Consider the following 26,615-nt stretch of genomic DNA (forward strand, 5'->3'; position numbering starts at 1 on the left):
GCACATATAATAAAATAAAAACAATTGAATTTCAGTCTCAAAAAGCGTGTTGCGCTGTGTACAAGTGCAAAATCCACTCAGCGACTCACCAACACATACATATGTAAGCACTTGCAAAAGCAGAGAGCAAAGACACCAATTAAATGTAAACACACTCACACGGACAGGCACGCACACATGCACATTGGATATATGAAATCAGCGCGACAAGTTTGTTGAGCTGCGGCGCATTTAAAAAGGGCATCAACAGTTAACAGTTAACCGTTTGAGTGAGTGAGTGCACAAACTGCTATAAATCCAAAATATGGCTGACAAGAACTGTGCTGGGAATGTACTGAAGATTGCAGGCGCCATCATCTTGCCAAATGTTGGGGGCGTGGTGAATGGCAAAATAACACGCAATCACATAAAGAACTGGTACGAGCATCTGAATTTTCCTTCATTCCGACCACCCAACTGGCTGTTTGCACCCGTGTGGACTTCACTCTATGCGGGCATGGGCTATGGCTCTTACCTGGTGTGGCGCGATGGTGGCGGCTTCAGTGGAGAGGCACAACTGCCGCTGATCGCATATGGAACTCAGCTGGCGCTTAATTGGGCGTGGACACCGATTTTCTTTGGCCAGCACAATATCAAGGGCGTGAGTTGCATTTAATTTTTTCACCGGTTTAATGAACATTTTCTTTATCTATTAATCCAATTGCAATGGCAATGTGTCATTCACAGGGACTTGTTGACATTGTCGCACTAACAGCGGCAGCCGGCGCTTGTGGCGTGCTCTTCTATCGCGTCAATAAAACGGCCGGTCTTTTGTTTGTGCCCTACATGGCTTGGTTGGGCTTTGCGACAGCCTTGAACTACGCGATGTTGAAACTCAATCCCGAAAAGAAGGAGGAAAGGAGTGAACAGCCATCCACATCGTCAGCGGAGCGCAAGCAGAATTAATAATTATTTTCTTTTTTTTTCAAATTGTGTTTTTATTTTCTCAATATAAAATTGTAATCGTCACAAAATATAATCAATTCGACATTATCGATAAACTGCAGTGCTGCTTCTCTCTCATCGCAGTCTATCGATCAATTCTACTCTGCTTCGATCGTTGGTGTTTGAAAATGCATGCAATTAATTGGCGCCATCTTGCGGGGCAGTTGGTGCGGGGCTCGTTGGAGTGCCAGCCTTCGGGGAGGCAGCCTTGGGTGGCGAAGCAGCTGCCTTTGGCGACGGCGACGCCTTGGGAGAGGACTGCGAGTTGGGCGTATTTGCTGGCGTCTTGGGCTTGCCATCGTTCTGCTTTTGCTGCTGCGGTTTATTCTGAGCAGCTGGCTGTTGCTTTGGAGGCGATGCCTTATTGCCCTTGCCCTGCTGCTGCTGTTGTTGTTGGTTGGGTTTTGCTCCAGCTGGCTTGGCATTAGCTGCCTCTGGTTTGGCTGCCACGGCAGGCTTAGCGGTTGCCTGTTTCTGCTGCTGCTGTGGTGCGGATTTGTTGCCTCCAGCATTCGCTTGTGGCTGCTTCTGAGCTTGTTGCTGCTGCTGTGGCTGTTGTTGTTGGGGTTGTTGCTGAGGTTGCTGCTGCTGTTGAGCTGATTGCTGCTGCTGCTGAGGTTGCTGCTGCTGTTGAGCTGGTTGCTGCTGCTGCTGAGCTGGTTGCTTCTGAGCTTGCTGCTGTTGCTGTTGTGGTTGCTTCTGAGGCTGCTGTTGTTGCTGCTTCTGAGGTTGTTGCTGCTGCTGCTGAGCGGGTTGCTTTTGACCCTGCTGCTGCTGTGGTTGTTGTTTCTGTGCTTGCTGTTGAGGCTGCTTTGGAGCCTGTTGTTGCTGCTGTGCCTGTTTCTGACCCTGTTGCTGCTGTGGTTGCTTCTGTTGTTGCTGCTGCTGCTTTGGCTTCTGAGCTTGTTCCTGTTTCTTGCCGCCGGCTGCATTCGCTTGTTTCTGAGCTGCTGGTTTCGCTTGCTGTTGCTCAGTTGGCTTAGATTCAGATGCAGGCTTCTGCTCAGTAGCAGGTGGAGTTGCTTGCTTTGGCTCAGAAGCTGGTGAAGTTGCTTGCTTTGGCTCAGCAGCTGGTGGCGTGGCTTGCTTCTGCTCGGCAGCTGGTGGAGTGGCTTGCTTTGGCGCAGCAGCTGGTGGCGTGGCTTGCTTCACAGGTGGCGGAGTCACCTGCTTCGGTGCAGCCTCTTTGGGCTGTTGTTGAGCTGCCTGCTGAGCTGGCGACTTCTCTTCTGACTTCTTCTCGGGCTTTGCAGGCTTCGCAGCTGCTGGCGCTGGAGTCTGCTGCACCTTTGGCTGTTCGGCGGGTAGAGTAGCTTGCTTGGCAGGTGGAGGCGTTACTTGCTTAGGAGCGTCTTGCTTGGCTGTTTGAGCAGCTCCCTGTGGAGCAACTGCTTCCGGTTGTTTAGCAGCTGGAGCGGCAGCTGGTGCAGCGGCCACAACTGGTGTTGGAGTTGGGGATTTGGCCTTTGTTTGAGCTGGTGCTGCTGGCTTCAATTCAGCAGCTGGCTTGACTGTAGTTGGGGCAGCTACAGCTTCTTTCTTGGCATCATTTTGATCAGTTTGAGCTGGCTTCTGTTCTGCTTTGATAGGAGGAGTCACAGGAGCCGTCTTTTCTATATTGGCTGGTGCTGCAGCTGGCTTCTGTTCCGGTTGAACTGGAGCAGCAGCTTCCTTCTTTTCAACCTTCGGCTGAGGTTGTTCCGTCTTCTGCTCGGATGCAAGAGATCCAGTTGGTGGAGTTGTTACTACTGGAGCTGCAACTTCTTTCTTCTCAGCCTTCGCTTCAGGCTTGGCTTGAGCTGCTGCTGGCTTCTGTTCAGAAGTTTTCTCGATGGGTTTTTCTTTCTGCTCAACTGGAGCAGGAGCTGGAGCTGCCTTTGGTGGCTCGGCAGCTACAATTTGAGCCAAAGTCTGCACAGCAGGCGGTGTCTGAGCCTTTGCTGGAGTTGCAGCGGCTGGAGCAACAGGTTTGTCTGCTTGTGGTGAAGTCTTTTGCTCCACTGGCTTTGGTTGCTCCTTCTTTGGCTCAGCCGCTTTTTGTGGCTCAGCTGCCTTTTGCGGCTCCGCTGCCTTTGGAGGTTCTACAGCAGTCTCTTGCTTCGCTAATCCACTTGGTATTGGAGTTGCTGCCTTGGGCTGTGCATCGCCTTGTGTCTTATTAATGTTGCCCTTGTCATTGGTGTTATCCGGTTCATTCTTCTTGGACTCCTTCTTATTGTCTTGTTTTCCCTTTTGAGATGAATTGTTTGCCTTCTTAGCTGCTTCATTTTGTTTAGTCTCGGGTTGTTGTTGTTGCTGCTGTTGTTGGTTCTTCTTGCGATCCTGTTTGGTTTGCTGTTGCTGAGGCTGCTTGTTGTCCGCTTTGTTTGCTTTTTTGGCATCCTTGATTGGCTGTTCCTGTTTCTTTTCCGTCTTAGTTTGCTCCTGCTGTTTTGCCTCGGTTTTGGCCACTTCATCAAAGTCACCAACCAGCAACGGCACCTCATCGTCTTCCTCGGAAATCTTAGCATCATTTCCAGCACCTTCAGCAGTCTTTTGGTTGTTCGACATCGAGTTGGCATACATACGCAATTGGACAACAGTTTCCTGGCCCAATTGAGGCAAGATCTCGGGCAACATTTCAACAATCTTCTTGGTCTCGCCATGGCCAGTGACAGCAAAGGTATTGGCCGAGAGCGAGGCTTGCGCCTTGGGGTTATTAAAGTGTATAACTGTGAGGTCATCTTTAATGATATTGACCTCCTCAATGCCGGGTATGGTGCTCACAGAGAGTTTCTTCAGCGAGCTCTGCAACTTCTTATCATCGGTGGCAGCTGTCTGGTGCATAACCTTCTTCTTGCGGCGTGGTGTTCCCTTGCCACCGATGCGCACCTGCGCCTGCAGCCTTTTTAGCTTCTCCACATTCATGGTGCCAAGCGATATTTTCACTACAATTGAAATTGATCCATATATATTATTCAGATTTAGATACAGATATAGAGATATTAATGTGCATATATGTATTACATAAAATAGGCAGTCCAAGAGAGAGAAATTACCTCAGAATATTTTCACAACGAAGACGACGATGAAGACAACAATGTGCAACTCCACGGGCGAACTACGAAATGCGAATAAATGCAGCCAGGCAACCGATCCACAGCAAGACCCAACGAGACGAAGGCAGCGCTGCTTTTATTAATAACGCCTCGGCTCGCAAACTGCGAATTTCTCTCGCCTTTTTGCCTGCCTGCCTGTTTTATTTTTGTGTGGCACTTTTTGCATTTTTGTTTTTTCGAATACGCCTCGCAAAAACTCAAAATAACAAGCAAAAGAACAGAAAAACATACAAATAATGTCGCGGATGCTCTATAAATAGCCTCGCACATCTTTACCACGCCTTCTGATGCTTCTTACGCTTCTTCTGTCAGTGATTGAGTTCTGTGTGCCGCATCAACTCAACTCGGCGTGTGGCTGCCTTGTTGTCGTGCCAAGCACAAAAAGCCAGAGGGAAATACAAAACATACAACCGAGAACTAAGATCGCCGGCTGCTTCGGCTGTTGAACTATTGACGAAGCGGCGCTAGAGGCGCCAGAGGGGGAGGCAGTGTCTTCTCAAAAATAGAAAGTCATTAACTCACGTACAGTTCAACTTATGCTCTAGCTACAGATTGTGTGTGTACACAAAGAAGAGCCAAGATTCACTGAGAGCCGACTTCTAAATTCCCATTAGCAATTAAATCATGACCTCAAACTATTATTTGACTGCCTAAGATACAAAATTTAAGTAACATTCATACGAAATTTGGGGGACCAGCCTCCTTTTTTAGTACAAGTCACATATAACTAAGTTTTGTCCTCATTCTAACTTGTACAATTTGAATCCTTACTGCGTAGCTGCCCACAAGTCTCAGCCTGCAGGTTTTCCGTTAGTCAGCCGAAATGGTTTAATATGTATATATTAGTTTACTATATTTATAATTAGTACATATAATACATATTATATGATAAGCTTTTAGAATATAAATAACTGAATTAACACAAACACAAACACAAAGTTCATAAACTCACCTAACTTTTTGACTAATAATAATAACTATGCGATATTAATGTCAATTATTGAAAATCAGCATCTGCGAAAAGATGATTTGCAAATTCGTAAATATTCTTGAAACCAGGATAATCGCAAGCATCGTAGAGTCGTTGATGCATTTCCAGCTCCCTTTCAATATGCGGTTGAAGAGCTGCGTATTTTTCTTCCTCTGCATGCAGCTCGGCCAGCGTAGCCATGTTCTAAAAGCAAGAAAATGAGCATTGAATGGAATTTAACTTTTAGTGCACATTGAATAAAAACTGCACTTTCAGTACTTCTAGTCCAGCACTTACTTCACGATATCGCTCTTTTAGTTCTTCCAACCGTGCGGCCCTTGCTTCCTCTTCCTCGCTGGAAAACTGCTTTTCCAGTTCGAAGTCTTTGATGAGTAGGACATGCGGCGGCACATTAAATATCTGCTTGTCCATCTCACCTAGTTGATCGAGCTTCGATTGACAACCTTCTTGCATGAGACGCATTACAGTGTCTTTCTGCTGCGCCAGCACCTCAGATGTGGCGGGGCTTTCTATCTTCTTGACGGTCAAATCAACAGCTCGCTTAATAAGCGACTTTACCAAGTGGTCGCCTGGAATATGCACTTTGCAGTTTAGTTTTGGTATATTATGTAAGTAATTGCAGCTTACGTTCGGCAGAAATTTGTTCGGGAGTAAAATTGAAGAACTCCATGGTATACGTGCTATGATTTAAGTCCATTTTGCACAAGTTCCACTTTTTTCACAAACAATTTTCAAACAAGATGATGCCACAATTGCGCGTACTGATTGAAATAAGAAGCAGACGCAATCGACAACAGTAATCGATGTATGCCACAGTAAAATCAGTGTGACCAGCAAGATTGCTTGCGATACAATTGATTTAGTTTGAATGTGTGCGGGAAGTGGATAAAATTAAATTAGATTTTTTTTACTTATCATCATTATTACACAATAAATTTAAAACTGATGGCTTATATTTTTATGCCTGATCTCAATGACCGATAACAATTATCGTCATGTGCAATCATTGCACTCCAAGACCAGAATTGTGTGACCAGCATTGTGGGCGATAAAGTTGTTTTTATTTAAAATGTGTTTTGGAAAAGCATTTAATTTAATAACACTTAGTAATTGTTATTATTGTTCTTACTATTTTTTGATGAAAATAATAATATAAATATCATTGGAGATAAATTGATACTTGCATTAAAATCCCAGTAAGAGGAACGCACTTCCAGCTGATTTGCCATGTAAACACATTTTGTTATTGTACGGACCACATGGTGCATTGTTATTGTTATTAAGTTCGTAATTTGTGTGAAGCACACAAATAGCATAATTAACGCATTCTTTTTGCGATGCTGCTACGGAAATGTGCCTCGGGTGGCTTTCGAGCCTTGCTCTGCCGGACATACACCCAGAATCAAAACCACATTGTTGTGTATCCGGAGATTCGTCAAGCGCTGTCGCAAAAGCAACCAATTGTTGCACTGGAGTCGACAATCATTACCCACGGAATGCCGGTACCGCAGAATGTGGAAACCGCACTCCAAGTAGAGGAAGTGGTGCGTCAAAACGGCGCTGTTCCAGCCACCATTGGCATCATTGATGGCTGCATCAAAGTTGGCCTCACGCGTGAGGAGCTAATGAAGCTGGCGCACAAACCACGGGAACAGGTAATCAAATGCTCTCGACGGGATCTGCCCTATGTGGTGGCGGCACAACAAAGTGGCGGCACTACAGTCGCCGCTACCATGATTGTAGCTCATCAGGTGGGCATTCCAATTTTTGCCACTGGCGGCATTGGAGGTGTGCATCGCGAGGGTCATGTGACGATGGATGTCTCAGCTGATCTAGTCGAGTTGGGACGTACTCCTGTCGCCGTCGTCTGCAGCGGTGTCAAGTCCATTTTGGACATTCCTCGTACTCTCGAGTACCTGGAGACGCAGGGCGTCTGCGTCGCGAGCTACGCGAGTATGGGTGGAGTGTTCCCCGACTTCTACACACGTGACAGTGGCTGTAAGGTACCCTATAACTTGGAGACAGCTGCAGATGCTGCCCGACTACTGCGTGCCTGGCGAGAGTTGAATTTACAGTCTGGCGTCTTGATCGGCGTCCCGATACCCGAGGAGTTTGCTGCTGATAAGTCGGCTATTGATGCTGCCATTGAGCAGGCCAACGCAGAGGCACAGGCGCAAGGCGTTAGCGGCAAGGAGGTGACCCCTTTCCTGCTCTCGCACATCGCAAGCATAACAAAAGGACACAGCCTGCAGGCGAACATTGCGTTGATCAAGAACAACGCAGCTATCGCGGCACAGATTGTCTCCGCTTGGGTGGCAGGAAATGGTCAGCAATGTGGCGACAGCAGAGAGCCGAAGAAGAAACCTGTGGTAGTGGGTGCCTCCATTCTGGATCTCTCGTTTAGAGTGAAGGATACGCATGGCCTGCATCTGGATGGCGCTACATATAAGTCAGTAGCAAAGCATGCAGCTGGCGGCGTGGGACGAAATATTGCCGAAGGCATCTACAAGCTGTATGGCGAGGTGAATCTAATCTCCGCTGTGGGCAACGATCACTTTGCTCAGATGCTGAGGCAGCTGATGCCAGCTGCGTTGCAAAGCAATCTCATTGTGGATATGCAGCATGCAACTTCACTCTGCTCAGTGATCTTCGATCGATTGGGCGATTGCAAGCTAATCTTAGGCGATATGGATGTGCATGACAGCATCACTACTGCAGCATTGAAAGCCAAGTCCGAGTTGTTCAGCCAGGCGCCACTCATCGTCATGGATAGCAATCTCTCGGAGCAGGCCATGTCGAGTACTTTGCAACTGGCTCAACAATTCCAGGTGCCTGTGTTCTTTGAGCCCACCGATATGTTTATAGCTGGCAAGCCATTTAAGCTGCCAGCTGAGCTGACTCAGCACATACGCCTTCTTAAGCCAAATTTGCACGAGTTGAAGACCATTGTGGAGGCAATTACTGGGCAGCCTGTGAAACACCAACCGAACACGAAGCAGGAGCAATCGGAACTGCTGAAGCAGACTAAAGGGCTGCTGCGACAGATCGACACGCGCTTCAACTGCATCATTGCCACGTTGGGCAACCACGGTGTGCTGCTTAGCATACGTTCAGATGCTGAAACCGATCCCAGCAAGCTGCTCTCACTCTCGCCCAGCGGTGAGCACACAACGCTCTTCTACGCACCGCCTAAGCTGCAGCATATTGTCAATGTCTCCGGTGCAGGCGACAGTTTTTGTGCCGGCTTTATCACAGCGCTGCTGAAGCAGTGCCACACGCTGGACGAATGCGTGGCCACTGGATTCGCATCTGCAGAGCGAGCGCTGCTGTCAGAGTCCGCAGTGCCAGACAGTTATATTAAAGAAGGCGACAACTTTGAGAGTTACTTCCAGCAGATTGAAGAAAAGATGCAGCGAAAGCGCATTTAGACAAGGACATGGACCAAGAGTTCCACTCAGGGTTTTCACTTTATTGTTAGTAGTATATGTAAATCGATGCATTTTGTGTAGCTCATCAATGGGCCCAGCTGAAAGGTTTTTAATAAATGAGATTTTTATAGAGATTGCTGATGAAATTTATGGCACACTTACAGCTTTATCACTTTGTCCTTGCCGCCAGAGGCAACTCTGGAACCATCGGGTGCCCAGTCGACGCCAAACACTTCGTCCGCATGTCCAGGCAGCTCCTGCGCCAGCTTCTTGCTCTGCACGCTCCAAACTGCAATGGGGAAAGGTTAACAATAGCTCAAAATAAGCAAAGAAGTGAATTACCCTTCAAAGTGGAGTCCTTGCTGCCGGAGACTATTAGTCGCGAATCCGCTGACCAGGCGAGCGTATAGACGGCCTGCACATGACCGCGGAATGTGGCTATAAACTGACCATCGTGCGCACGCCAAAGCCGCACGGATTTGTCGAACGAGGCCGAGGCAATGAGCTTCACATCTGGCGAGTACTTGACATCGTTCACAACATTCTGATGGCCCGTCATGCGCTCCACGCACTTGTTCTGATTGTTGCGCCACAAGTACAAAGTGTTATCATCCGAGCATGAGACGAGCGACTCCACTTCATCTGGACAAACGGCTTGGTAACGCTTCAAAGCAGCAGCAGTCAACTCCTCAGCTAAAAAGATTTAATAATTAGCTAGCTACCTCGATATTTGTATAGAATAGTTTTTACTGCTTAGGTTGAGGTACCCCTTGAGGCGATCCTTGACTGGCTGGAAGGGTCCAGTACGCAGCACGTAGTCGGTGCTCAGTGCTATATTGTTCACCCAGTGCGCGTGGCCAGAGAACGTGCGACACAAGATGCCATCAGCAGCGCGCCACATCTTCACAGTCCGATCTTTGGACGAGGTATACAACATGCCGGCACCACCCCAGCGCACGGCTGTAACAGCATTCGTGTGGCCAGCAATGTTGAGCAGGCACTGACCCAGCTTGACATCCCATATACGACAATCGCCATCACTGCTCGCCGATGCCAGCTTGCGGCACTCTGGATTCTGATGATAAGGCTCCCAACTCAGTCCATTGATGTGCTTCTTGTGACCGCTGAGCGTACGTCCCACTTGCTGGCCTGTTTCCGGGTCCCAGATGATAATGTTACCTGCCTTGCAGGCACTGGCCAAGCGTTTGCCGTCAGGCGCCCAAGCGACGCAGAGCACCCATTGTTTGTGGCCAGTGCAAGTGAAGTGTGGTGTCTCTGTGTTGAGATCCCAGAGGCGCACGGTCGTGTCGCCGCTGCCACTGGCCAGATGTGCGCCATTGGGACTGAAATGCAGCGATACAATAGCCTCTGCATGGCCAGGCATAGAGCTGGTACATCTGGTGACAGGACGCACTTTGAACACGGCCTGTGGCTGGTACACAATGTCAATGACATTCTCGGTGTCCACGGTCGCAAGGTCGAGTGTGTCCTCCAGTGACTTTTTGATCTCATCGTCGCCGACGAAGAACAAATAAGGCGTCGTTTCCTCGTTCTTCAGTAACGCATTGCAAATAAGGCCCAGTTGTTGTGTTGTGATGCCCGAGGGCAAATCTATGGGTGGTCCCGCTTCCTCGCCGGTTTCCGATATGAGACGCGCTTGCAGCGTGTGTGGCACTACAATTTGTTCGGGTTCCGCTTCCATTTTCTGTTTTTTTGCCAACATTTTGCGTAGCAGTTGTAAGAAACACACGCACAACAACAAACAACACGTGCTTGAAATAGCGATGGCAAAGACAACGATAGCATCGTTGCTACGATATTTTTTCTTGCAGTAGCGATAGCCGCTCATCGATTCTCGTAGCGCGCACTCTTCACTAGTGTTGGTTATGTCGCTTAAGCAAAGCCGCTTTGCAATACTGTCGCACAAGTTTTTCATGTACGCGTTTTTCATACGTTTGTTGACGACAAATTGATAAAAATGGAAAATATACCGCGTACTCATGAAGGTAAGTGACAAATGCAATTCGCTCATGGTGCAGAGACTGTTTCTCACGGTTGGTGTACAATTAGGTGGCGCTGAGACCTCAATTTGCGGCTCCTTTCACATTGTTGGTGTTCTACTCTCAACGTTCTGCGTGCCAAAAGAAAATCAATGTTGATGTTAATGTTAATCACAATTAATTTGCATTCGCAGATATTGAGGCGCAAATCTCGGACATTCAAGCTAAGAAAACCGAGTTGGCAAAGACCAATGCCGCAGCAGCAGGTGTAGGCTTGCTGGATAGCGGCGGCTTCTTCGACACCGATCTTTATGACGATGAGGCGGCGGTGGGGAAAGGGGCAAAGGGTCGGTATGAGGGCTACAACACATCGATAGCAGCAAACGATGATGAGGGTGATGAGGATGAAGAAGACGATGGCTTCCCCGTGCCACAGAAGCGCACAACCTACACGGCGCCCACCTCGGTGCTCAAGGATGTGACCCAGGGAAAGGAGGACATTGATCCGCTCGCAGATCGACGGCGTCCCACGATTGCTGATCGTGAGGATGAGTACAGACAGAAGCGGCGTCGCATCATTATCTCGCCAGATCGTGCTGATCCCTTTGCGGACGGCGGTAAAACCCCCGATGTGGGTTCTCGCACTTACACGGACATTATGCGAGAACAGATGCTCAAGGGCGAGGAGTCGGAACTGCGGCGCCGCATCATGGAGAAGTCCAAGGAGGGCACACTGATGAAATCGGGATCGGCAAATGGCGAAGCGGCTGCAGCTGCTGCTAAGGAAGGCGGACGCAAGCGTGGCCGCTGGGATCAGACAGTGAGCGATAGCTTCATACCCGCTAAGGTGGCGGCAACACCCAGTAGTGCCGCTACGCCTACCTGGGAAGACGTGAGTAGTGGATAATTGGGAAAGGAAGCACTTTATATATAAACCATTTTTGCTTGCAGAAAACACCCGGCGATCATCGTTGGGACGAGACCCCTGGACATAAGGGTAGCGAGACGCCCGGCGCTACGCCAGGACTCGGCACACGCATCTGGGACGCCACACCGGCACATGCCATGACGCCGGGTCACGAGACGCCCGGCCACGAAAAGTCGGCGCGCCGAAACCGCTGGGATGAGACACCAAAGACAGAGCGCGAGACGCCCGGACACAGTGGCTGGGCAGAGACCCCTAAACCAGATCGTACAGGCAGCTCTGCAAGCGACTCGGGGATCTCTGGAATCGAGTCCACCCCAGGAGCCTCGAAGCGACGTTCACGCTGGGATGAAACACCATCGAATGCAACTCCAGCAATTACGCCAAGCAACGCGAGCGCCATGACGCCCAGCATGACGCCACATGCAACACCAGGACATGCTACGCCGCTGCTGACGCCGGGAGGCAGCACACCCGTGGGAGTGAAGGCCATGGCCATGGCAACGCCCACGCCAGGCGCTTTGGCTGCGATGACACCAGAACAGCTGCAGGCGTATCGCTGGGAGAAGGAGATCGATGAACGCAACAGACCGTACACTGACGAAGAGTTGGATCAGGTATTCCCACCCGGCTACAAAATTCTGCCTCCGCCAGCGGGTTACGTGCCACTGCGCACGCCAGGACGTAAACTGATGGCCACGCCCACGCCGATAGCGGGCACACCAGCTGGATTCTTTATTCAAGTGGAGGACAAGAATGCCAAGTTTATGGACAACCAGCCGAAGGGACAGAATCTGCCCTTTATGAAGCCCGAGGATGCGCAGTACTTTGACAAGCTGCTCGTCGATGTTAACGAGGATGCGCTGTCGCCCGAGGAACTGAAGGAGCGAAAGATCATGAAGCTGCTGCTCACTATTAAGAACGGTTCGCCGCCCATGCGCAAGTCCGCGTTGCGTCAGATGACAGACAAGGCTAGAGAATTCGGAGCTGGGCCACTTTTCAATCAAATTCTACCGCTGCTCATGTCACCTACACTGGAGGATCAGGAGCGTCATTTGCTGGTCAAGGTAATCGACCGCGTGCTCTACAAGTTGGATGACTTGGTGCGCCCGTTTGTGCACAAAATTCTTGTGGTTATTGAGCCGCTGCTGATCGACGAGGATTACTATGCGCGTATTGAAGGTCGCGAAATCATTTCGAATCTGGCCAAGGCAGCCGGATTGGCAACCATGATTTCCACCATGCGTCCCGACATTGACAACATTGATGAATACGTGCGAAACACGACAGCGCGTGCGTTTGCTGTTGTTGCTTCCGCCTTGGGCATTCCCTCGCTGCTGCCCTTCCTTAAGGCTGTGTGCAAATCGAAGAAGTCGTGGCAGGCGCGGCACACAGGAATCAAAATTGTTCAGCAGATTGCCATACTGATGGGTTGCGCCATCCTGCCGCATCTCAAGGCTCTCGTCGAGATCATCGAGCATGGATTGGTGGACGAACAGCAGAAGGTGCGCACCATCACGGCGTTGGCCATTGCTGCGCTTGCCGAGGCTGCCACGCCTTATGGTATCGAGTCCTTTGATTCGGTGCTGAAACCGCTGTGGAAGGGTATCAGAACACATCGTGGCAAGGGCTTGGCTGCCTTCCTGAAAGCCATTGGTTATCTGATTCCGCTTATGGACGCCGAGTACGCCAACTATTACACACGTGAGGTGATGTTGATTCTCATCCGTGAGTTCCAGTCGCCAGATGAGGAGATGAAGAAAATTGTACTCAAGGTGGTGAAACAGTGTTGTGCCACAGATGGTGTGGAGCCGCAGTACATCAAAGAGGAGATTCTGCCGCACTTTTTCAAGTTCTTCTGGAACCATCGTATGGCACTGGACAGGCGCAACTATCGCCAGCTGGTGGACACCACTGTGGAGATTGCCAACAAGGTGGGCACCTCAGAGATCATCAATCGTGTGGTCGACGATCTGAAGGACGAGAACGAACAGTATCGTAAGATGGTCATGGAGACCGTAGAGAAGATCATGGGCAATCTCGGAGCTGCGGACATTGACTCGCGACTTGAGGAACAGCTCATTGACGGCATCTTGTATGCGTTCCAGGAGCAGACCACCGAGGATGTGGTCATGTTGAATGGTTTCGGTACCATTGTCAATCAGTTGGGTAAGCGCGTCAAGCCCTATTTGCCACAGATTTGCGGTACCATTCTGTGGCGCTTGAACAACAAATCCGCCAAGGTGCGTCAACAGGCGGCGGATTTGATCTCGCGCATTGCTGTGGTGATGAAGACCTGCCAGGAGGAGAAGCTGATGGGTCACTTGGGTGTAGTGCTCTATGAATACCTGGGCGAGGAGTATCCCGAGGTGCTGGGCAGCATCTTGGGCGCCTTGAAGGCTATTGTGAATGTTATTGGCATGACAAAGATGACGCCACCCATCAAGGATCTTTTGCCCCGCCTCACACCCATTCTGAAGAACAGACACGAGAAAGTGCAGGAGAATTGTATCGATCTCGTCGGTCGCATTGCGGATCGCGGCCCAGAGTATGTCTCTGCCAGAGAGTGGATGCGCATCTGTTTCGAGTTGTTGGAGCTGCTCAAGGCGCATAAGAAAGCGATTCGTCGAGCCACAGTCAACACCTTTGGTTACATCGCTAAGGCCATTGGACCGCACGATGTACTGGCGACACTGCTGAACAATCTCAAGGTGCAGGAGCGACAGAATCGCGTCTGCACCACGGTAGCCATTGCCATTGTCGCCGAGACTTGTCGCCCCTTCACTGTGCTCCCTGCATTGATGAACGAGTACCGAGTGCCCGAGTTGAATGTGCAGAACGGCGTGCTCAAGTCGTTGTCCTTCCTGTTCGAATACATTGGCGAGATGGGCAAGGATTACATCTATGCCGTGTGCCCGCTGCTCGAGGATGCGCTCATGGATCGCGACCTGGTGCATCGCCAGACTGCGTGCTCCGCCATCAAGCACATGTCATTGGGCGTGTATGGCTTTGGCTGCGAGGATGCGCTGACCCATCTGCTCAACTATGTGTGGCCGAACATCTTCGAGACATCGCCGCATCTGGTGCAGGCCTTCATGGACTCCGTGGATGGGCTGCGTGTCTCGTTGGGCTCCATCAAGATACTGCAGTACACGCTGCAGGGTCTCTTCCATCCCGCTCGAAAGGTGCGCGACGTCTACTGGAAGATCTACAACTCGCTCTACATTGGCGGGCAGGATGCTCTCATTGCCGGCTATCCACGCATCACCAACGATCCCAAGAACCAGTACGAACGCTATGAGCTCGACTATACGCTATAAGAGGCGTCCTTGGAGAGAGAGTGTGCTTAGATCGTAGTCTACAATAATTTTGATAAGTCGAGAGAATACACAAATATAACGCGAATGTACAAAATGAGTCTTTATTCTGCAATGTATTCTAGTGTAGTTCGTGGAGTTCGTTCAGTTGGGCAGCAGACACCTAAGGTAAATGCAACTTTATTTTAAATCATAACTTTTTGGTTAAGACACAAACCATAGCAAGTACTTTAACCAGCGCTTATCGAAGACACGAACAATTAATACAAGTCTACGTCAATTCAAAGTACAAAGTAAATGAATTCTTGACCTGACCTTGTCCGTTCTTTCACATTTAATTAGACCTTAAGTGAATTCATGCCCAGACATCTAAATGAGATGTAATAATATAACAAATTATTTAAAACATGGGCCAAATTTCGTATTTTCCACTTATACGGCTGGCTAATTAATGCCTGGCGCAGTTGGTTTGTTCATCACAAACATACAAATGTAAATTTAAATAAGTCACTAGAACTAGAAGAGTTTTTACATGCTTTATTTCCTCTACAAATGTTTAGTATAGGTATTTGACAGTCGAGCATACTTTCGACTTGCTTACTTATTATAAATACATTCTTCTGGTTTACCATTTCAGTTGGGAGTTTTGGTAATTGGAACTTGAATTTTGGCCACAATCAGTGAGCAATGCTTCTCTTTATTTTATTACCAGGTAATTGCTACGGGAAATACTTGATTACAATGACTGAAGTATTTGATCCACATCCGATCTGGCTTCAATCGGAGTCGGATTCGGAATCAAAGTCGAAGTTACTGAGTAACTCTTGCATTTTGGAACTTGCGTAATTGTTTAGTTTCTGCTTTTAATGACAGCTCTGCTGTGGACTAATCTTTTGGCTTAAAGTTAATACAAGTGTACGGTAATGAAGTGGGGTCTTGGTCCTTGGAGCAGCTCCAGCTGCAGCTGCTATCGTTGCAGCATCGACTCTACTATGTCGATGAGGCTCTGCAGCCCGAACATATAATTCTCATCGGGCTGTGCGTCGGCGGCGGGAAAGATGTGTGCAAAGTCTATGCAACGCACGCGAATCCATTGATCTGGTGGCTTAATGGCTGGAGTTACTGGTGGCTCGTGATGGTAGCCATTCTGCTGGGAACTTGGGTTGCTCAGCCTGTCGAAGTCGTAGCAGATGAGCAGCGAGCTGGCGTAGAAGTGCAGCAGACGCTGTCGCTTGAACCAGCTGTGGATGCCGTGCAGCTGTCGCAACACCTCGCGGAGCAGCTGGGGAACATTCGCATGTGCTGGCTGGACGTTGAAGAAGAGCGCCAAGGCTTGGTGGAACCCCTCGACATTGAGACTTTTGCCGTAATCTCGTCCATGGCGAATGAGTATCGTCTTGCCACAAGGCTGTTCCTGCTGATACACTTGAAAACCGGGCAGACACAGGCCTAGGTTCTGTTTGCACATCACATACTTTTGCTGCTCAATGGCGCGCTTGTGTGGCGACGACAGAGGATCCCAGGTGCGTTTGCCAATCTTCACATCCATCACACATGGCTTAGCCATGCCATGGGTCAGATCCTCGAGCTGTAGAAATGTGTGTTCGCGTTGATTCACCACCAGCTTCCGCTGGCCATAATAACGCGGCACGTGCTCTGCCAACGCTGCCAGCAGCGCGAGGTCATTGTCAGCAGCGTTTTCTGCTTTCCCCGCATCCCCTGCAGCAGCAGCAATTGTTGATGTCGCTGCTGCGAGTGACTCATAGAACTGTATCTCTCGGAGGCCGCATTCCGGTTTGCCCAGCGGTTTGAAAACGCGTCCCTCGCTTCTGCCTTCCTCGCTGCCCCCCCACATCCTGCAGCAGTCCAACGGCGGCCGCGTTGCTCGCTTCGAATGTGTGTCCAGCCACCTGTGTTCCCAACTGTCGATAGCCCAGGGGAACCGCAGGTGTCACCGCCGCCACCACGGCCACCATGCTCTCCTCCTGCTCCTTTTTTGGCCATCGAGTCTGTCTTCGTTTAGCACTCAAAATACAAACAGCAAACGGGCAATGGCAACAAAAACAGCGCAAAAACACAGAGCCAGTGTTGCAAAGCGACTGCTTGATAACAATGCGAATTATTGCTACTGTAGCAGCGCACGGCACGACAGCGAAACGCAATTGCAGCAACTGCTCTAATGTAATTAATTAGTTGATGTCCATTAGTCATACAGCTTGTTGTTGATTTGCTTATATTTGCTTTTGGCGGTAGTTTACGATCGTCGGGCAGTGTGACCGCTGTTTGACCGTTAAGATATACCAACTGGTTCAAAGTATAAAAATACCATAATGGTGTATGGCGCCGTATTGTAAATTATATAAATTAAATTAATTGCAGAATAGGCACGCGGTTTTTCAGTTTACTACAAATTGTATTTGCTCGGTAACTACAATGAAGAATATTGTAAAGCAATGCGATGTTTGGTGGCAGAAAACAAAAGTTGAAATATTTTCCAATAGGTAAATCCTCTGTGTGCCATTAGCGCTGAAACAGATGGTTAGTGTTGCAAAGCAAGCAATGGGAAAATTATCGCTTTTGCAAGTTATCGTTATTGCAATCGGTAATGCAAGTGTGAGGAGTGGTTGTTTATGGCGTTGTTGCTGCTTTGCTCAATTTAAAGCAATATTTATCATTTTATTTGCTGTTAATTTTCAAACAAGGTTGCAATCCCACTGCCAGCAGCCATGTTGCAAGCCTGGCACATCACAGTGCTGGCCCTGATGGCGTTCTATCTCTGTGGCCAAGGTAAATAAAATCCGCAGCCACACCTTAATGACACATTTGATGTTGACTCTGGAATTTGCTTCTACTTTGTAGTGCACTTTGCGGCTGGACTCGAGTGCTATGTGTGCTCCAATCAGACGGGGAACACGGAGAAGTGTCTGAACACGATCAAAACCTGCGAATCATTTGAGAATGTCTGCGGCACCGAGATTCGCTGGGGCAGCCAACCATATTTCTCAGAGGGAGCTTTGAAGCAATATTATGTGTCTAAGCGTTGCATGACCAAGGAACAGTGTCAGTCGAAGCGACGTCGCTACATGCAGCTCTACTGTACGCACATCTGGTACGAGGATTGGGCATGCAACGAGTGCTGCCAAGGCGACAGATGCAACTACTTTGTCATTGTAAGTTTTTTGGGCGTTGGCTGGCATCTGATTTGTGACTAGTTGATTAACCTATTTCCAATTGCAGAGTGGCGCAACGGAGCGTAGAAGCAGCTTGCTCACACTACTAGGAACGCTAGCGGGAGCTTGGCTACTTTTGCGGCGTGTCAGCACGCCCTAATCCTCAAGCAATTGATGCTAACTTAACGCACACATTCCACAAATTTATATTCAGAGGTAGTTAAGTAATTTTGTAATCATTCCACATAGTCTGTTGTATCAGTTCTGTGCCGTCCATTCGTCCCTAAGTAGTTGACACTGTTGTAGTGCCTTGTATAATGTTTAAGTACAGCAACTTCGAACTTTTTAAACCTTTAAATGCTGCTGCTCAAGTTTCCCTGTTGAATCTCGAATTGAGTGTTTAACTTGAGCAGGCAGCAGGTCTTCTTACTAATGATTAAGTGTCCTATCTTTGTGCCTTTTTGATACCTTTTATATACAACGAATTGGTCAGATCCTACTGCTGCTCAGAAGCTGCCAAATAGCTGCAGCTCTGAGCACTCAGTAGCCTCCTTTTAGCTATTAGTAAATACTCTCGAATTGAAGCAATCTCTCCCCTTTTGGGTCTTTTAACACAAACAAAACACACATATCTTTGTAGCCCAATAAAGCTGTATTTAAGACACGATATTGTGCAATTTGCATTAAACATAAAACAAACATCATTTTGAATTGGAGTTAATTGGTGCAGAAGCAGCCGGCGGGCACGGTGACTGTCTTGAATTTCCACACCCAAGGCTCCGACATATCCTCGGCTATCCACAGCCTGGAGGCAGAAGAGGCAGCTGTCTTGTCGGTAGTAAGTTCCAGCACCTTTACCTTGTACTCCAGCGGTTTGCAGTTGGAGCCTTGCGTGCATTTTGCATCACGCATTGGCGATTCGCAGACAGCGATCATCAGATAGCGAGGGTAAAATCTGCTGCCCAAGTCCTTGAGATCGTTCTGCCGAGCAAAAGGAATCAATAAAAGCATAATGCGCAACACTGAGAGGAATCGAAACACACCCTAACCTTGCAGTCGCAACCGGCGGCGTGGACATCGTTGCGCTTGTTGGTCAGCAGATCCTCGTAGAAGTCGTTGTAGTACATGGCAGGCAGTTGGTAAGGCGTGAGCGTCGCTTCCATGGGATGAGCCGGGGCTGGGGTGCTCTGCACGAGACCAAAGAGTGCGTTGAGCATTTTGGAGTTGTCAGCAGTCAGCTCGGCATCGCTATCCTCCACAACTGGCGACTGCTCGGCGCAGTCCATATAACGATTGCAGCGTTTGGGATGCGAGTTGCGAGCTGGCGGCTGCAGATCATCGTAGGCTGCAAAGCGATTCCCTCCTCCTCCACCTCCTCCTCCATGGACGCTGACGACGAGGCAGCGCAGCGTCAGCGCTGCTAGCAAAGTGGCCATCTGCCATCTGCAGGTTATTCATAGTCCATAGAGTATTTGTTTATTGTCCACTCACCCATGGCATTGCTCGATGCTTTCTCGTGCAGAGTTTGGCTCGATGTGCGCCTTGCCCAGCGATGGCGACTACGCTTTTATAGCCCCGGGCAGCGAGGCTGGAACAATGGCGACGACTCTCGGATTACCTTTTGTGTCCTGGCTTGTGTCCATTATGCTGCGTCACCTGGACAGCAGCTGAGTGCAAGAGAGTCCAGCATCTGGCAAACAAAGGGCTCAACTGTTGACACAATAACAAAGGCAGCTGGAGGAGGGGTGGGGGTGGGATGAAGTGGGGGTGGAGTGGAGAGGAGTGGGGACAGCTCGCCTCAAGTGTCAGCAAGTGAGTGTGGAGTGTGGCAATTCCCGACTATTTATAGCTCAGCCGAAAAAAAGCGACAACCCAGTGACCCAGACATTTGCCACCCTCTTCCGACCAAGCGCTGCTATGAGCTCATGCTCTTGGACGCTTCGCTGACACGCTAGCACTAGCACTAGCACTAGCACTCGAAGTAGAAGCAGCCAACTAGCCAAATGGCAACTAGAGCTGAGCTCAGGTGCAGTGCTTTCGCTTTTGGTGGCCCGGGTCTTAGGGGGGTGGCCACCAGTTGTGTGGCTTCCCGTGACGACGACGACGACGGCGACAACGCCGACGGAAAGTAAGCGAGCGCAATCCTCCAGTAGTCGTTGTCTACCTCAGTTCGTGGCCACAGTTCGAAGCGCGTTGTTTGCTGCGCACGCTGGGTTTGAATATTACAGTTTTACATGCGCGGAGCGCGCCTCTCAAACTGTGCGAGCTCTTAAACTGCAGGCGAACGAAGTGGAGTAAGTGAGTGAGCGAGATAGCAAGCTGGTTGCAGTTAACTGACCTCCTAGCGGGATAACTGGATGCTGACTGATAAACTGACTACAGTGGAAGATTTCCTGCGCTTACTTCGCGTTATTGTTGTGCAGTTTGAGACGCATTGAATCAGCTCGTTTTGCTTGGCAGCGGGGGAGGAAACCCCAAGAGTGCTGCGTCTCTTGCTGTTGCACGAAAATCGTTAAAAAACGCAGCCAAGCGCTGCGATTACAACTGCGACTATGTCACCACGCAGCAGCTAAATTCGACTAGCAGGAGAAGGAGGAGCTTCAGCTCAGGATACGCATGGACAAAGGCACAATGAAGCGCAAGCAGCGAAGATACAGGTACTCTAGAGGAATATTTTCTCCTATCCAGATTGAACTCACTCTCTTTTGGAATTCCCGTCCAGAACCACTTTCAACACGCTTCAGCTGCAGGAACTGGAACGCGCCTTTCAGCGCACTCATTATCCGGACGTCTTCTTTCGCGAGGAGCTCGCGGTGCGCATTGAACTGACCGAGGCCAGAGTTCAAGTGTGGTTCCAGAACCGGCGAGCCAAGTGGCGCAAGCAGGAGAAGCTGGGTGGGGATTACAAGGAGGGAGGAGCGGGCTTAGACTTAGATGTCGCCTTTGATGACAGCGCTGTGCTGGGGCAGCTGGACAGCGCTCTGGGTAAGTTGTGTCGGCCGGTCTTCTTGAGGATTATCCCACTTAGTTGGCTGTTTAGTTCTTCCAGACACACCGCCACAGTCTTCCAACTCGCTGGACAACGAGCTGAAGGCACCTTACGGCTCGGCGGGATTGTCGTCGCCGTCGCGTCTGTCGCCTAACATCTTTCTCAATCTCAACATTGATCACTTGGGACTGGAACGCGGCGGCAGCGGGCTGTCCATGGAGTGGTCCACCTATCCGCCTGCGACGCAAACGGAGCAATCGCTTCCTCAACAGCAGCAGCCTCAAGACCAGGAGCAGCAACAGCATCAACTTCAACAGCACCAGCAGCAGGATCAGCACTTGGGTCATCAACAACAACAACAACACCAGGAGCAGCAGCAGCTGTGCCACTTGGATGCAGTGCAGCATCAAGCGCTGGCCAGCGCCTTTGGCTCCTCGTTGGATTTGGACATAGCCGACGGCTCCTCCGCCTATGACGAGATGAAGTTTCTCAGCGTCGATCAGTTCACGATCGACAGCTTTAAGGCGGACTGCATTCTGAGCATGGAGCACGCTTTATCGTTGGACGACAAGCAGCCCACGCTAACACCACATATCTCCAGCTCCGTCTCAGGCTTCAACGAGAGTCAATCCCATGACAATGGCGTTCTGCATTCATTGTGCCTCGACAGCATGGCCCTTGGCATGAATTCCTCCTCTTCCAATGCCTTCGGTGGCCTCTCGCTGCTTTCCGCCGCCCATGTGACAGACTCGGACACGGAGCCCAAGTCGCCGCCTTCGCTGCTCGTGCTGGACAAGTCGCTGGCGCTGCCCTCTTTGAGTATTGGAGTCGATGGCATTGGGGATCTCGTTGAGCAACTGCAGCATCATCATCACCATCACCACGATGTGGGTGTCATTGGGGTCACTGGTGATGTGGTCTAAACATAATGATAATGCGTATCTACCTAGGAGAATTCTAAGCTTAGTTAATCTTATTTCATATTCTATCTTAGCTCTACTTAATCTCTTGACCATGCTTTTTTTCTCTATGTAAGCTGTAAGAGAGACTTAAGATAATATAGATCAGGCAATTTGTGTATAAACTCAACTATTTTTTAATTTATACCGCAGATACTTTTTTTGATGAAAAGAGTATTCATTCTTCTGTGTCAAAGTTTTCTATCGAACTTGAAGTAAATTGTATCTGTACTTAGATTATCTTTACTAGGGTTTATGAGTTATCCCATCGGTGTTATAAGTTATTTTATTAATTTTTCCGTGATACATGCCGACGACGCCTTCTCAAAATGAAACGTTAGGAGGAATAGAAAGCATACTTTTATTGTATGGTCTTTGTTATGAAATTGAACTACAAATCTTTCTAAATGAATATGATTTTAGTTATTTTTTGTGTATTATCCGGTATATCTTAATCGCTTCATGAAATTTAAATAGTGAAATTTAATCTCTTTAAAACTTTAAGTGTAATGAATATAATATTTCCTGGTGACAACTGTAGAATGAAAATTTTTGCCCTATTATATAAAAACATAGGAGGAATTCTAGAAATAGGTCCAAAAGGAATTTCTGTTCTGTTTAAAAAAATGAAGAGGGGAAGTGGCAAGTTTTTTGTGCCTCCTGCTCAAGTTGTTAAAATATACATTTAAATATGGAAAACATAGAAACAGTCTTGTGACGCGTCCTTGGTCCCACCTTCCCACTTGTTTTCTACATTTCACTTTGGATCTCGTTTGATACCCTGTGATGTGTTCTATGCTTCTATGGATTCCTCAGCAGGCACATGAGTGTGTGTGTGCGTATGTGCATGTGTGTATTGGTTGTGGGTAACAATGGACGACGCCTCCTCTGAGCTCCCCTCTTCCCTCTCGAAGGAGCTCCGGTATTTGTGGCTCGGATTAGAGCCAAACTAATTGTGTGATTTGAATGGATTTCGGGTTTCTCTCGTTGTTTGTTTGGAAATAACATTTGCTTTTTAACAATTGCTCGACGAGGCATCGAGGGCAGGGGACGGGGGTGGAGGTCGCTGCCGGGGGGGCAAGACGTCTGCGCCGTGTAGTTGCTACACATTGACCGCATAATCCCTGTTCCTCTCTCCCTCTCCTCTCTTTGTGTTCTGCTCTCTTACTGCTGTAATTTCCATTTAGCGTCATTAGCGCTGTGTCGGGATCCTTTGTCATAAGCTGCATTGCAGGCCGGGATTGCCCGACGGGCGGCTTCAGGCGACTCGTCGCACGGTTTAAAATAAGCTCCGCCCAGGACTTGGGACATGGGACCTCAGCTTAACACTTTGGTAAGCTCTTTGTGGATTTGCCAGCGGATGGGCTGCCGCCTAATGCCTTCACTGGAAGGTGAAGGAGGTGGGAGCACGAAGCAGGCGTCAGGAGTGGAGTCAGGGAATCAAGGATCAGGCTGCTGGCAGCCATTTGGCAGCACAAAGAGCTAATTGCTGATGAGTTGACGCACAGCGGGTGTCCTGGCCACAATCCATAGCAGAGATTTCATTATGCCGACCATCATCGACTGGTTGCCATTGGATAATCCGCGCAGCAATGCGAAGCGATGACACAGGACATCTCTCCCTCTCCCTCTTTCTCTCATCTCTCTTGTCTTGGGGTGGCAACTGAGACCGGGATCAACCCCATTTCCACTTCCATTGCTCGCTCAGACATGCACACACATGATTTGAAATTAATCGAAAATGTTTCTTGCATGTCCTGGCAGCCAAGACGGCGCAAAGGGGACAGGACTCGAGGCTGTGTGCACAAGGACCACAAACTTTAATCGATAGTCAAATAAGCGAGCATGATGACAGCAGAGAAGCAGAGAAGACGGAGGACAATGTCTGGCCCACTTTTACTCTGTACTCTGTCGTACAGCAAGGACACAAAGACGACGTTGAAGTTGACGTGTCCTGAATCCTGCATCGTATGCTGCACTCTCGTCCTTCTCTGCTTTCTGCTTGCTTCTTGCCTTCGTGCTGCTGCTGCTGTAATTTCTGTAACGTTTTGTTTATATTTTATATTGAATTGCCCTCGGGCCGCATAAACGCAATAATCGCACATTTTATGGATTAAACTCACCTGCTCACCTGCTAATCTATTCCCAGTTTAGCCCACAGCCAAAAGTCTGCCTCTCTCTCTCTCTCTCTCTTGTCCTCGCTTAGCTTCTTTGCTGCTGATTCATCGAATTCAACTGGTCATCTGTGGGTTGCAGCTCAGAAAAGTCCATTGAAAATCATAATATCCATTTCACTGAGTAACGTAAAATAGATTAAACCACTTTCACCTCTTTCTCTCTTTTATTTTCTTTTGAGCACACATTAAATTTGACTATTTATTAGTGCTTGTTTCTTTAACTATTAAGTAACTTAGAGTTATTATTACTACGCAATTGGTTATCTGTAACTTTTCGTTTTGTTCATTTAGGACATTTTATTTAAGAAATAAAAAGAAAGGGTGAATGAATATGTCTTATTTCATTATTTTTTATTACTTTTCATAATTTATTATGACAATACTAATATATTTTAAAGTTTTCTGGGAGTTATTTACAATTGGGTGCTTGCTTCCAAATTTTATCTTCAATCGCGTTATATGAAATAATATTTGAATATTTTTAATATTCGTATTATTATTATTTTCTATTTCATTTAGTTTTCACATTGAAAGAATATTTCTTATATTATATACATATATCTAACATATATTTAATGAACTAATGTGTAAGAATGGGAAACAACTCATATAACGAAGTGGTAGGTTTATTTTGAATACTTTCAACTCCATTTTCAAGTTCTAAGTCTCTGCTATGTTAATATAAAAGATAATTTCGGTAATATTTTAAGAGTTATCTTGAATGACCTTAGGAAACAGGTTCGATGGCATTCAAGATTATTACGGGATTGAATTAAACGAAGAACGGCTGTCGAAATGCGTGGTTGAGTTATTCATTACGAATATGTGAAACCAGTTGGAGGAAGGGGAATATTAAATAATGAAATATTAAAATCAATGCGATCCCGACAGTCCCTCTGGCAGCCTCTTCCCTCTCTCAGCCACACTCGTTGTTGAGGTGTTCATGTGAATAAATTGCAATTAACAATATTTTTATTTCAACAAACGAAACGTTGGCGCCGCTCTTCCCTTCCCCTCACTTCTCTTGCTCTATAAAGGGAAGTCGCTCATAAAAAAGGCTCTCATTTAATTAAAGGCAAATTTAATGGGTAAATATTTCATGTGCGCCATATACATAATGGTTTATATGTATCTGTGTGTGTGTGTGTGTGTGAGAGTGTGTATTTATGTGTGTGTGTGTGTAAAAAAATATGACGCTTAAATGTTGGTATAATTTTTATTTTAAAAACAAAAACTTTGCGCTGTGTGTTGTGAGTTGTGTGCAGTGTAAATAGCACAGAAGCCAGGACAAAGGACATCGGACGCAGGACGAGAGAGACGAGGGCGTATATTAAATTTCGTGTTGATAGAGAAGAAACAAAAAAAATATATATATGAAGAGAAAAGCAGAATAGGGAAAATAAAAAATATATATATATCGCATATATGTGAAGCGTGCACTAGAAAAACAAAAGGAAACTACAACAACAACAACAGTGAAGAGGACATCAGAACAGGACGGAGAAAAAAAAATAAAGTGAAGAAATCAAAATTAATAGACTGCAAATATTTGTAGATTTTTACACGAACTATTAGCAAGGCCTACAAATAGAATTGGAAATTGGGCTGGCCTGAAACTTGAGATGGGAAAAGGGAAAAACAGATGACAACCTAAGCAAATACAAAGCAGAAAGAGATAGACAGAGATAGACGAGCAACAAAATGGCGACGGCAAATGAGCAAAGTCAGAGAGGTTGAGTAGATGGCATAAATTTGAATTTTGGTCACCTGGCTGACTAAGTGACTGACTGACTGACTGACTGCATGAGTGACTGAAAGAAGGAGAGACAGACGAATGTATGGGGGGGGAGAGATGGAGAGATGGACTAGCTATGCTGCTCAAAGGAATATAACGAGACAAAGATGATGAGACAAAGCGAGAGGGAGGCGGAAAAAAGCAACGAGGAACAAAGAAAAACAGAGGTAACAATTTGCTAGAGGAAAATTTGGGAGCAAGCAGGAGTAACGAGAAGGGAACGGAAGGGAAGGGAATGAAAGGAGGAGCTGGTCAAGACTAGAGAGGAATAAGAAGAACAACAACAGCAGTTGGACATTGTTAAAATGCCAATTGAAGTGGAAGTTGGAAAATACAAAACAAGAAGAAGAAAGAGAGAGATGGAGCAGAATAGGGAGAGAGAGAGAGAGACTAGAAGGCAGACTAGAAAGATAGCAACTGATTTGTTGTTTGTGCAAAAATGCAAATCAAATTGGACAGTCAAAGAGCGATAGAGAAAGCGCAGGATAGACAACAAGAAGGGAAGCTGGAGAAGGAGAGAGCAGGAGGGGAAGTGAGAGGCAGCTCAATCACCTGGCAGCTGGAGGCTGGACTGCAGCTCGATTCAATTGGCGAGGAAGACTTCAAAGTGCTCTAAGTTAGCTGTCGATGGCCATTGACCAGACTTTGTCTTGGGCTTGGAAACTTTGTTGCCGAACTCTGCTCATATTACGGGACGCATCTCTTCCGGCCAGGTGTGAATGAAGCCAAGAAGGTTTTCCCCCATTTTCCATTCGAAGCGAATAAAACAGTTTTGATGATTT

At 47.9% G+C, this 26,615-nt stretch overlaps 10 protein-coding genes across 13 annotated transcripts; 5 read left to right on the forward strand and 5 right to left on the reverse strand.

The window, feature by feature from the left end:
• Positions 1 to 289: 289 nt before the first annotated feature.
• Positions 290 to 3,891, reverse strand: LOC132790572 (neurofilament heavy polypeptide). Its single transcript, XM_060799179.1, has one exon. It carries the CDS (start codon positions 3,889 to 3,891, stop codon positions 1,123 to 1,125), a length of 2,769 nt encoding a protein of 922 aa, XP_060655162.1. The 3' UTR covers positions 290 to 1,122.
• Positions 305 to 1,045, forward strand: LOC132791515 (translocator protein). Its single transcript, XM_060800511.1, has 2 exons — positions 305 to 640; positions 727 to 1,045. Exons 1-2 carry the CDS (start codon positions 305 to 307, stop codon positions 943 to 945), a joined length of 555 nt encoding a protein of 184 aa, XP_060656494.1. The 3' UTR covers positions 946 to 1,045.
• Positions 3,892 to 5,079: 1,188 nt separating the features above from the next.
• On the reverse strand, positions 5,080 to 5,982 carry LOC132791600 (protein MIS12 homolog). The gene is made up of 3 exons (XM_060800632.1): positions 5,701 to 5,982; positions 5,350 to 5,642; positions 5,080 to 5,256 (listed from the first exon to the last, which is right to left on the reverse strand). The coding sequence occupies exons 1-3, from the start codon at positions 5,768 to 5,770 to the stop codon at positions 5,080 to 5,082; spliced, it is 540 nt and encodes a 179-aa protein (XP_060656615.1). The 5' UTR covers positions 5,771 to 5,982.
• A 234-nt stretch (positions 5,983 to 6,216) lies between these two features.
• On the forward strand, positions 6,217 to 8,501 carry LOC132790646 (uncharacterized). The gene has a single exon (XM_060799304.1). It carries the CDS (start codon positions 6,411 to 6,413, stop codon positions 8,499 to 8,501), a length of 2,091 nt encoding a protein of 696 aa, XP_060655287.1. The 5' UTR covers positions 6,217 to 6,410.
• Positions 8,497 to 10,293, reverse strand: LOC132790732 (protein Notchless). Its single transcript, XM_060799428.1, has 4 exons — positions 9,252 to 10,293; positions 8,844 to 9,194; positions 8,664 to 8,790; positions 8,497 to 8,599 (listed from the first exon to the last, which is right to left on the reverse strand). The coding sequence occupies exons 1-4, from the start codon at positions 10,222 to 10,224 to the stop codon at positions 8,587 to 8,589; spliced, it is 1,464 nt and encodes a 487-aa protein (XP_060655411.1). The 5' UTR covers positions 10,225 to 10,293; the 3' UTR covers positions 8,497 to 8,586.
• Positions 10,294 to 10,371: 78 nt separating this feature from the next.
• Positions 10,372 to 14,849, forward strand: LOC132790487 (splicing factor 3B subunit 1). The gene is made up of 3 exons (XM_060799061.1): positions 10,372 to 10,507; positions 10,696 to 11,393; positions 11,453 to 14,849. The coding sequence occupies exons 1-3, from the start codon at positions 10,480 to 10,482 to the stop codon at positions 14,744 to 14,746; spliced, it is 4,020 nt and encodes a 1,339-aa protein (XP_060655044.1). The 5' UTR covers positions 10,372 to 10,479; the 3' UTR covers positions 14,747 to 14,849.
• LOC132791204 (inositol polyphosphate multikinase) lies at positions 14,813 to 16,989 on the reverse strand. Of its 2 annotated transcripts, none has more exons than XR_009632885.1 (2): positions 14,961 to 16,986; positions 14,813 to 14,906 (listed from the first exon to the last, which is right to left on the reverse strand). XR_009632885.1 is itself a non-coding variant. In XM_060800118.1 (2 exons), the coding sequence occupies exons 1-2, from the start codon at positions 16,717 to 16,719 to the stop codon at positions 15,711 to 15,713; spliced, it is 978 nt and encodes a 325-aa protein (XP_060656101.1). In that variant the 5' UTR covers positions 16,720 to 16,989; the 3' UTR covers positions 14,813 to 15,710. The 2 variants fall into 2 exon arrangements, 1 of the variants encoding a protein (XP_060656101.1); XM_060800118.1 differs by having other exon boundaries at positions 14,813 to 16,565; positions 16,597 to 16,989.
• A 346-nt stretch (positions 16,990 to 17,335) lies between these two features.
• On the forward strand, positions 17,336 to 18,580 carry LOC132791821 (uncharacterized). Its single transcript, XM_060800949.1, has 3 exons — positions 17,336 to 17,530; positions 17,603 to 17,913; positions 17,981 to 18,580. The coding sequence occupies exons 1-3, from the start codon at positions 17,470 to 17,472 to the stop codon at positions 18,071 to 18,073; spliced, it is 465 nt and encodes a 154-aa protein (XP_060656932.1). The 5' UTR covers positions 17,336 to 17,469; the 3' UTR covers positions 18,074 to 18,580.
• LOC132791326 (uncharacterized) lies at positions 18,540 to 19,900 on the reverse strand. 3 transcript variants are annotated; one of them, XM_060800309.1, is made up of 3 exons: positions 19,405 to 19,900; positions 18,963 to 19,349; positions 18,540 to 18,894 (listed from the first exon to the last, which is right to left on the reverse strand). In XM_060800309.1, exons 1-3 carry the CDS (start codon positions 19,411 to 19,413, stop codon positions 18,631 to 18,633), a joined length of 660 nt encoding a protein of 219 aa, XP_060656292.1. In that variant the 5' UTR covers positions 19,414 to 19,900; the 3' UTR covers positions 18,540 to 18,630. The 3 variants fall into 3 exon arrangements, with proteins under 3 accessions (XP_060656292.1, XP_060656376.1, XP_060656214.1); XM_060800393.1 differs by having other exon boundaries at positions 18,542 to 18,894; positions 18,957 to 19,330; positions 19,405 to 19,897; XM_060800231.1 differs by having other exon boundaries at positions 18,544 to 18,894; positions 18,957 to 19,349; positions 19,405 to 19,896.
• Positions 19,901 to 20,051: 151 nt separating this feature from the next.
• On the forward strand, positions 20,052 to 22,495 carry LOC132791119 (homeobox protein aristaless). The gene is made up of 3 exons (XM_060799964.1): positions 20,052 to 20,570; positions 20,636 to 20,898; positions 20,954 to 22,495. The coding sequence occupies exons 1-3, from the start codon at positions 20,530 to 20,532 to the stop codon at positions 21,823 to 21,825; spliced, it is 1,176 nt and encodes a 391-aa protein (XP_060655947.1). The 5' UTR covers positions 20,052 to 20,529; the 3' UTR covers positions 21,826 to 22,495.
• The last annotated feature ends 4,120 nt before the right edge of the window (positions 22,496 to 26,615 follow it).

Source organism: Drosophila nasuta, chromosome 2L (assembly GCF_023558535.2).
Source record: "Drosophila nasuta strain 15112-1781.00 chromosome 2L, ASM2355853v1, whole genome shotgun sequence".
Lineage (NCBI taxonomy): Eukaryota > Metazoa > Arthropoda > Insecta > Diptera > Drosophilidae > Drosophila > Drosophila nasuta.

Excerpts from the sequence above, each read along its gene's own strand:
- LOC132790646 (XM_060799304.1), top strand. The coding sequence starts at position 6,411 with ATGCTGCTACGGAAATGTGCCTCGGGTGGCTTTCGAGCCTTGCTCTGC.
- LOC132791204 (XM_060800118.1), bottom strand. The coding sequence starts at position 16,719 with ATGGTGGCCGTGGTGGCGGCGGTGACACCTGCGGTTCCCCTGGGCTAT. Across the intron at positions 16,566-16,596 it reads CCGTTGGACTGCTGCAGGAT|GGACGCGTTTTCAAACCGCT; the intron begins GTGGGGGGGCAG and ends GGCAGAAGCGAG.
- LOC132790732 (XM_060799428.1), bottom strand. The coding sequence starts at position 10,224 with ATGTTGGCAAAAAAACAGAAAATGGAAGCGGAACCCGAACAAATTGTA. Across the intron at positions 9,195-9,251 it reads GGGGTACCTCAACCTAAGCA|CTGAGGAGTTGACTGCTGCT; the intron begins GTAAAAACTATT and ends AAATCTTTTTAG. Across the intron at positions 8,791-8,843 it reads CAAGGACTCCACTTTGAAGG|TTTGGAGCGTGCAGAGCAAG; the intron begins GTAATTCACTTC and ends TCCCCATTGCAG.
- LOC132791119 (XM_060799964.1), top strand. The coding sequence starts at position 20,530 with ATGGACAAAGGCACAATGAAGCGCAAGCAGCGAAGATACAG. Across the intron at positions 20,571-20,635 it reads CGCAAGCAGCGAAGATACAG|AACCACTTTCAACACGCTTC; the intron begins GTACTCTAGAGG and ends ATTCCCGTCCAG. Across the intron at positions 20,899-20,953 it reads GCAGCTGGACAGCGCTCTGG|TTCTTCCAGACACACCGCCA; the intron begins GTAAGTTGTGTC and ends TTGGCTGTTTAG.
- LOC132791515 (XM_060800511.1), top strand. The coding sequence starts at position 305 with ATGGCTGACAAGAACTGTGCTGGGAATGTACTGAAGATTGCAGGCGCC. Across the intron at positions 641-726 it reads GCCAGCACAATATCAAGGGC|GGACTTGTTGACATTGTCGC; the intron begins GTGAGTTGCATT and ends TGTCATTCACAG.
- LOC132790487 (XM_060799061.1), top strand. The coding sequence starts at position 10,480 with ATGGAAAATATACCGCGTACTCATGAAG. Across the intron at positions 10,508-10,695 it reads TATACCGCGTACTCATGAAG|ATATTGAGGCGCAAATCTCG; the intron begins GTAAGTGACAAA and ends TTGCATTCGCAG. Across the intron at positions 11,394-11,452 it reads CTACGCCTACCTGGGAAGAC|AAAACACCCGGCGATCATCG; the intron begins GTGAGTAGTGGA and ends TTTTGCTTGCAG.
- LOC132791326 (XM_060800231.1), bottom strand. Across the intron at positions 18,895-18,956 it reads GTTGCGACTGCAAGGTTAGG|AACGATCTCAAGGACTTGGG; the intron begins GTGTGTTTCGAT and ends TTTGCTCGGCAG.
- LOC132791821 (XM_060800949.1), top strand. The coding sequence starts at position 17,470 with ATGTTGCAAGCCTGGCACATCACAGTGCTGGCCCTGATGGCGTTCTAT. Across the intron at positions 17,531-17,602 it reads GTTCTATCTCTGTGGCCAAG|TGCACTTTGCGGCTGGACTC; the intron begins GTAAATAAAATC and ends TCTACTTTGTAG. Across the intron at positions 17,914-17,980 it reads GATGCAACTACTTTGTCATT|AGTGGCGCAACGGAGCGTAG; the intron begins GTAAGTTTTTTG and ends TTCCAATTGCAG.
- LOC132790572 (XM_060799179.1), bottom strand. The coding sequence starts at position 3,891 with ATGAATGTGGAGAAGCTAAAAAGGCTGCAGGCGCAGGTGCGCATCGGT.
- LOC132791600 (XM_060800632.1), bottom strand. The coding sequence starts at position 5,770 with ATGGACTTAAATCATAGCACGTATACCATGGAGTTCTTCAATTTTACT. Across the intron at positions 5,643-5,700 it reads CGAACAAATTTCTGCCGAAC|GCGACCACTTGGTAAAGTCG; the intron begins GTAAGCTGCAAT and ends TGCATATTCCAG. Across the intron at positions 5,257-5,349 it reads TAAAAGAGCGATATCGTGAA|AACATGGCTACGCTGGCCGA; the intron begins GTAAGTGCTGGA and ends TCTTGCTTTTAG.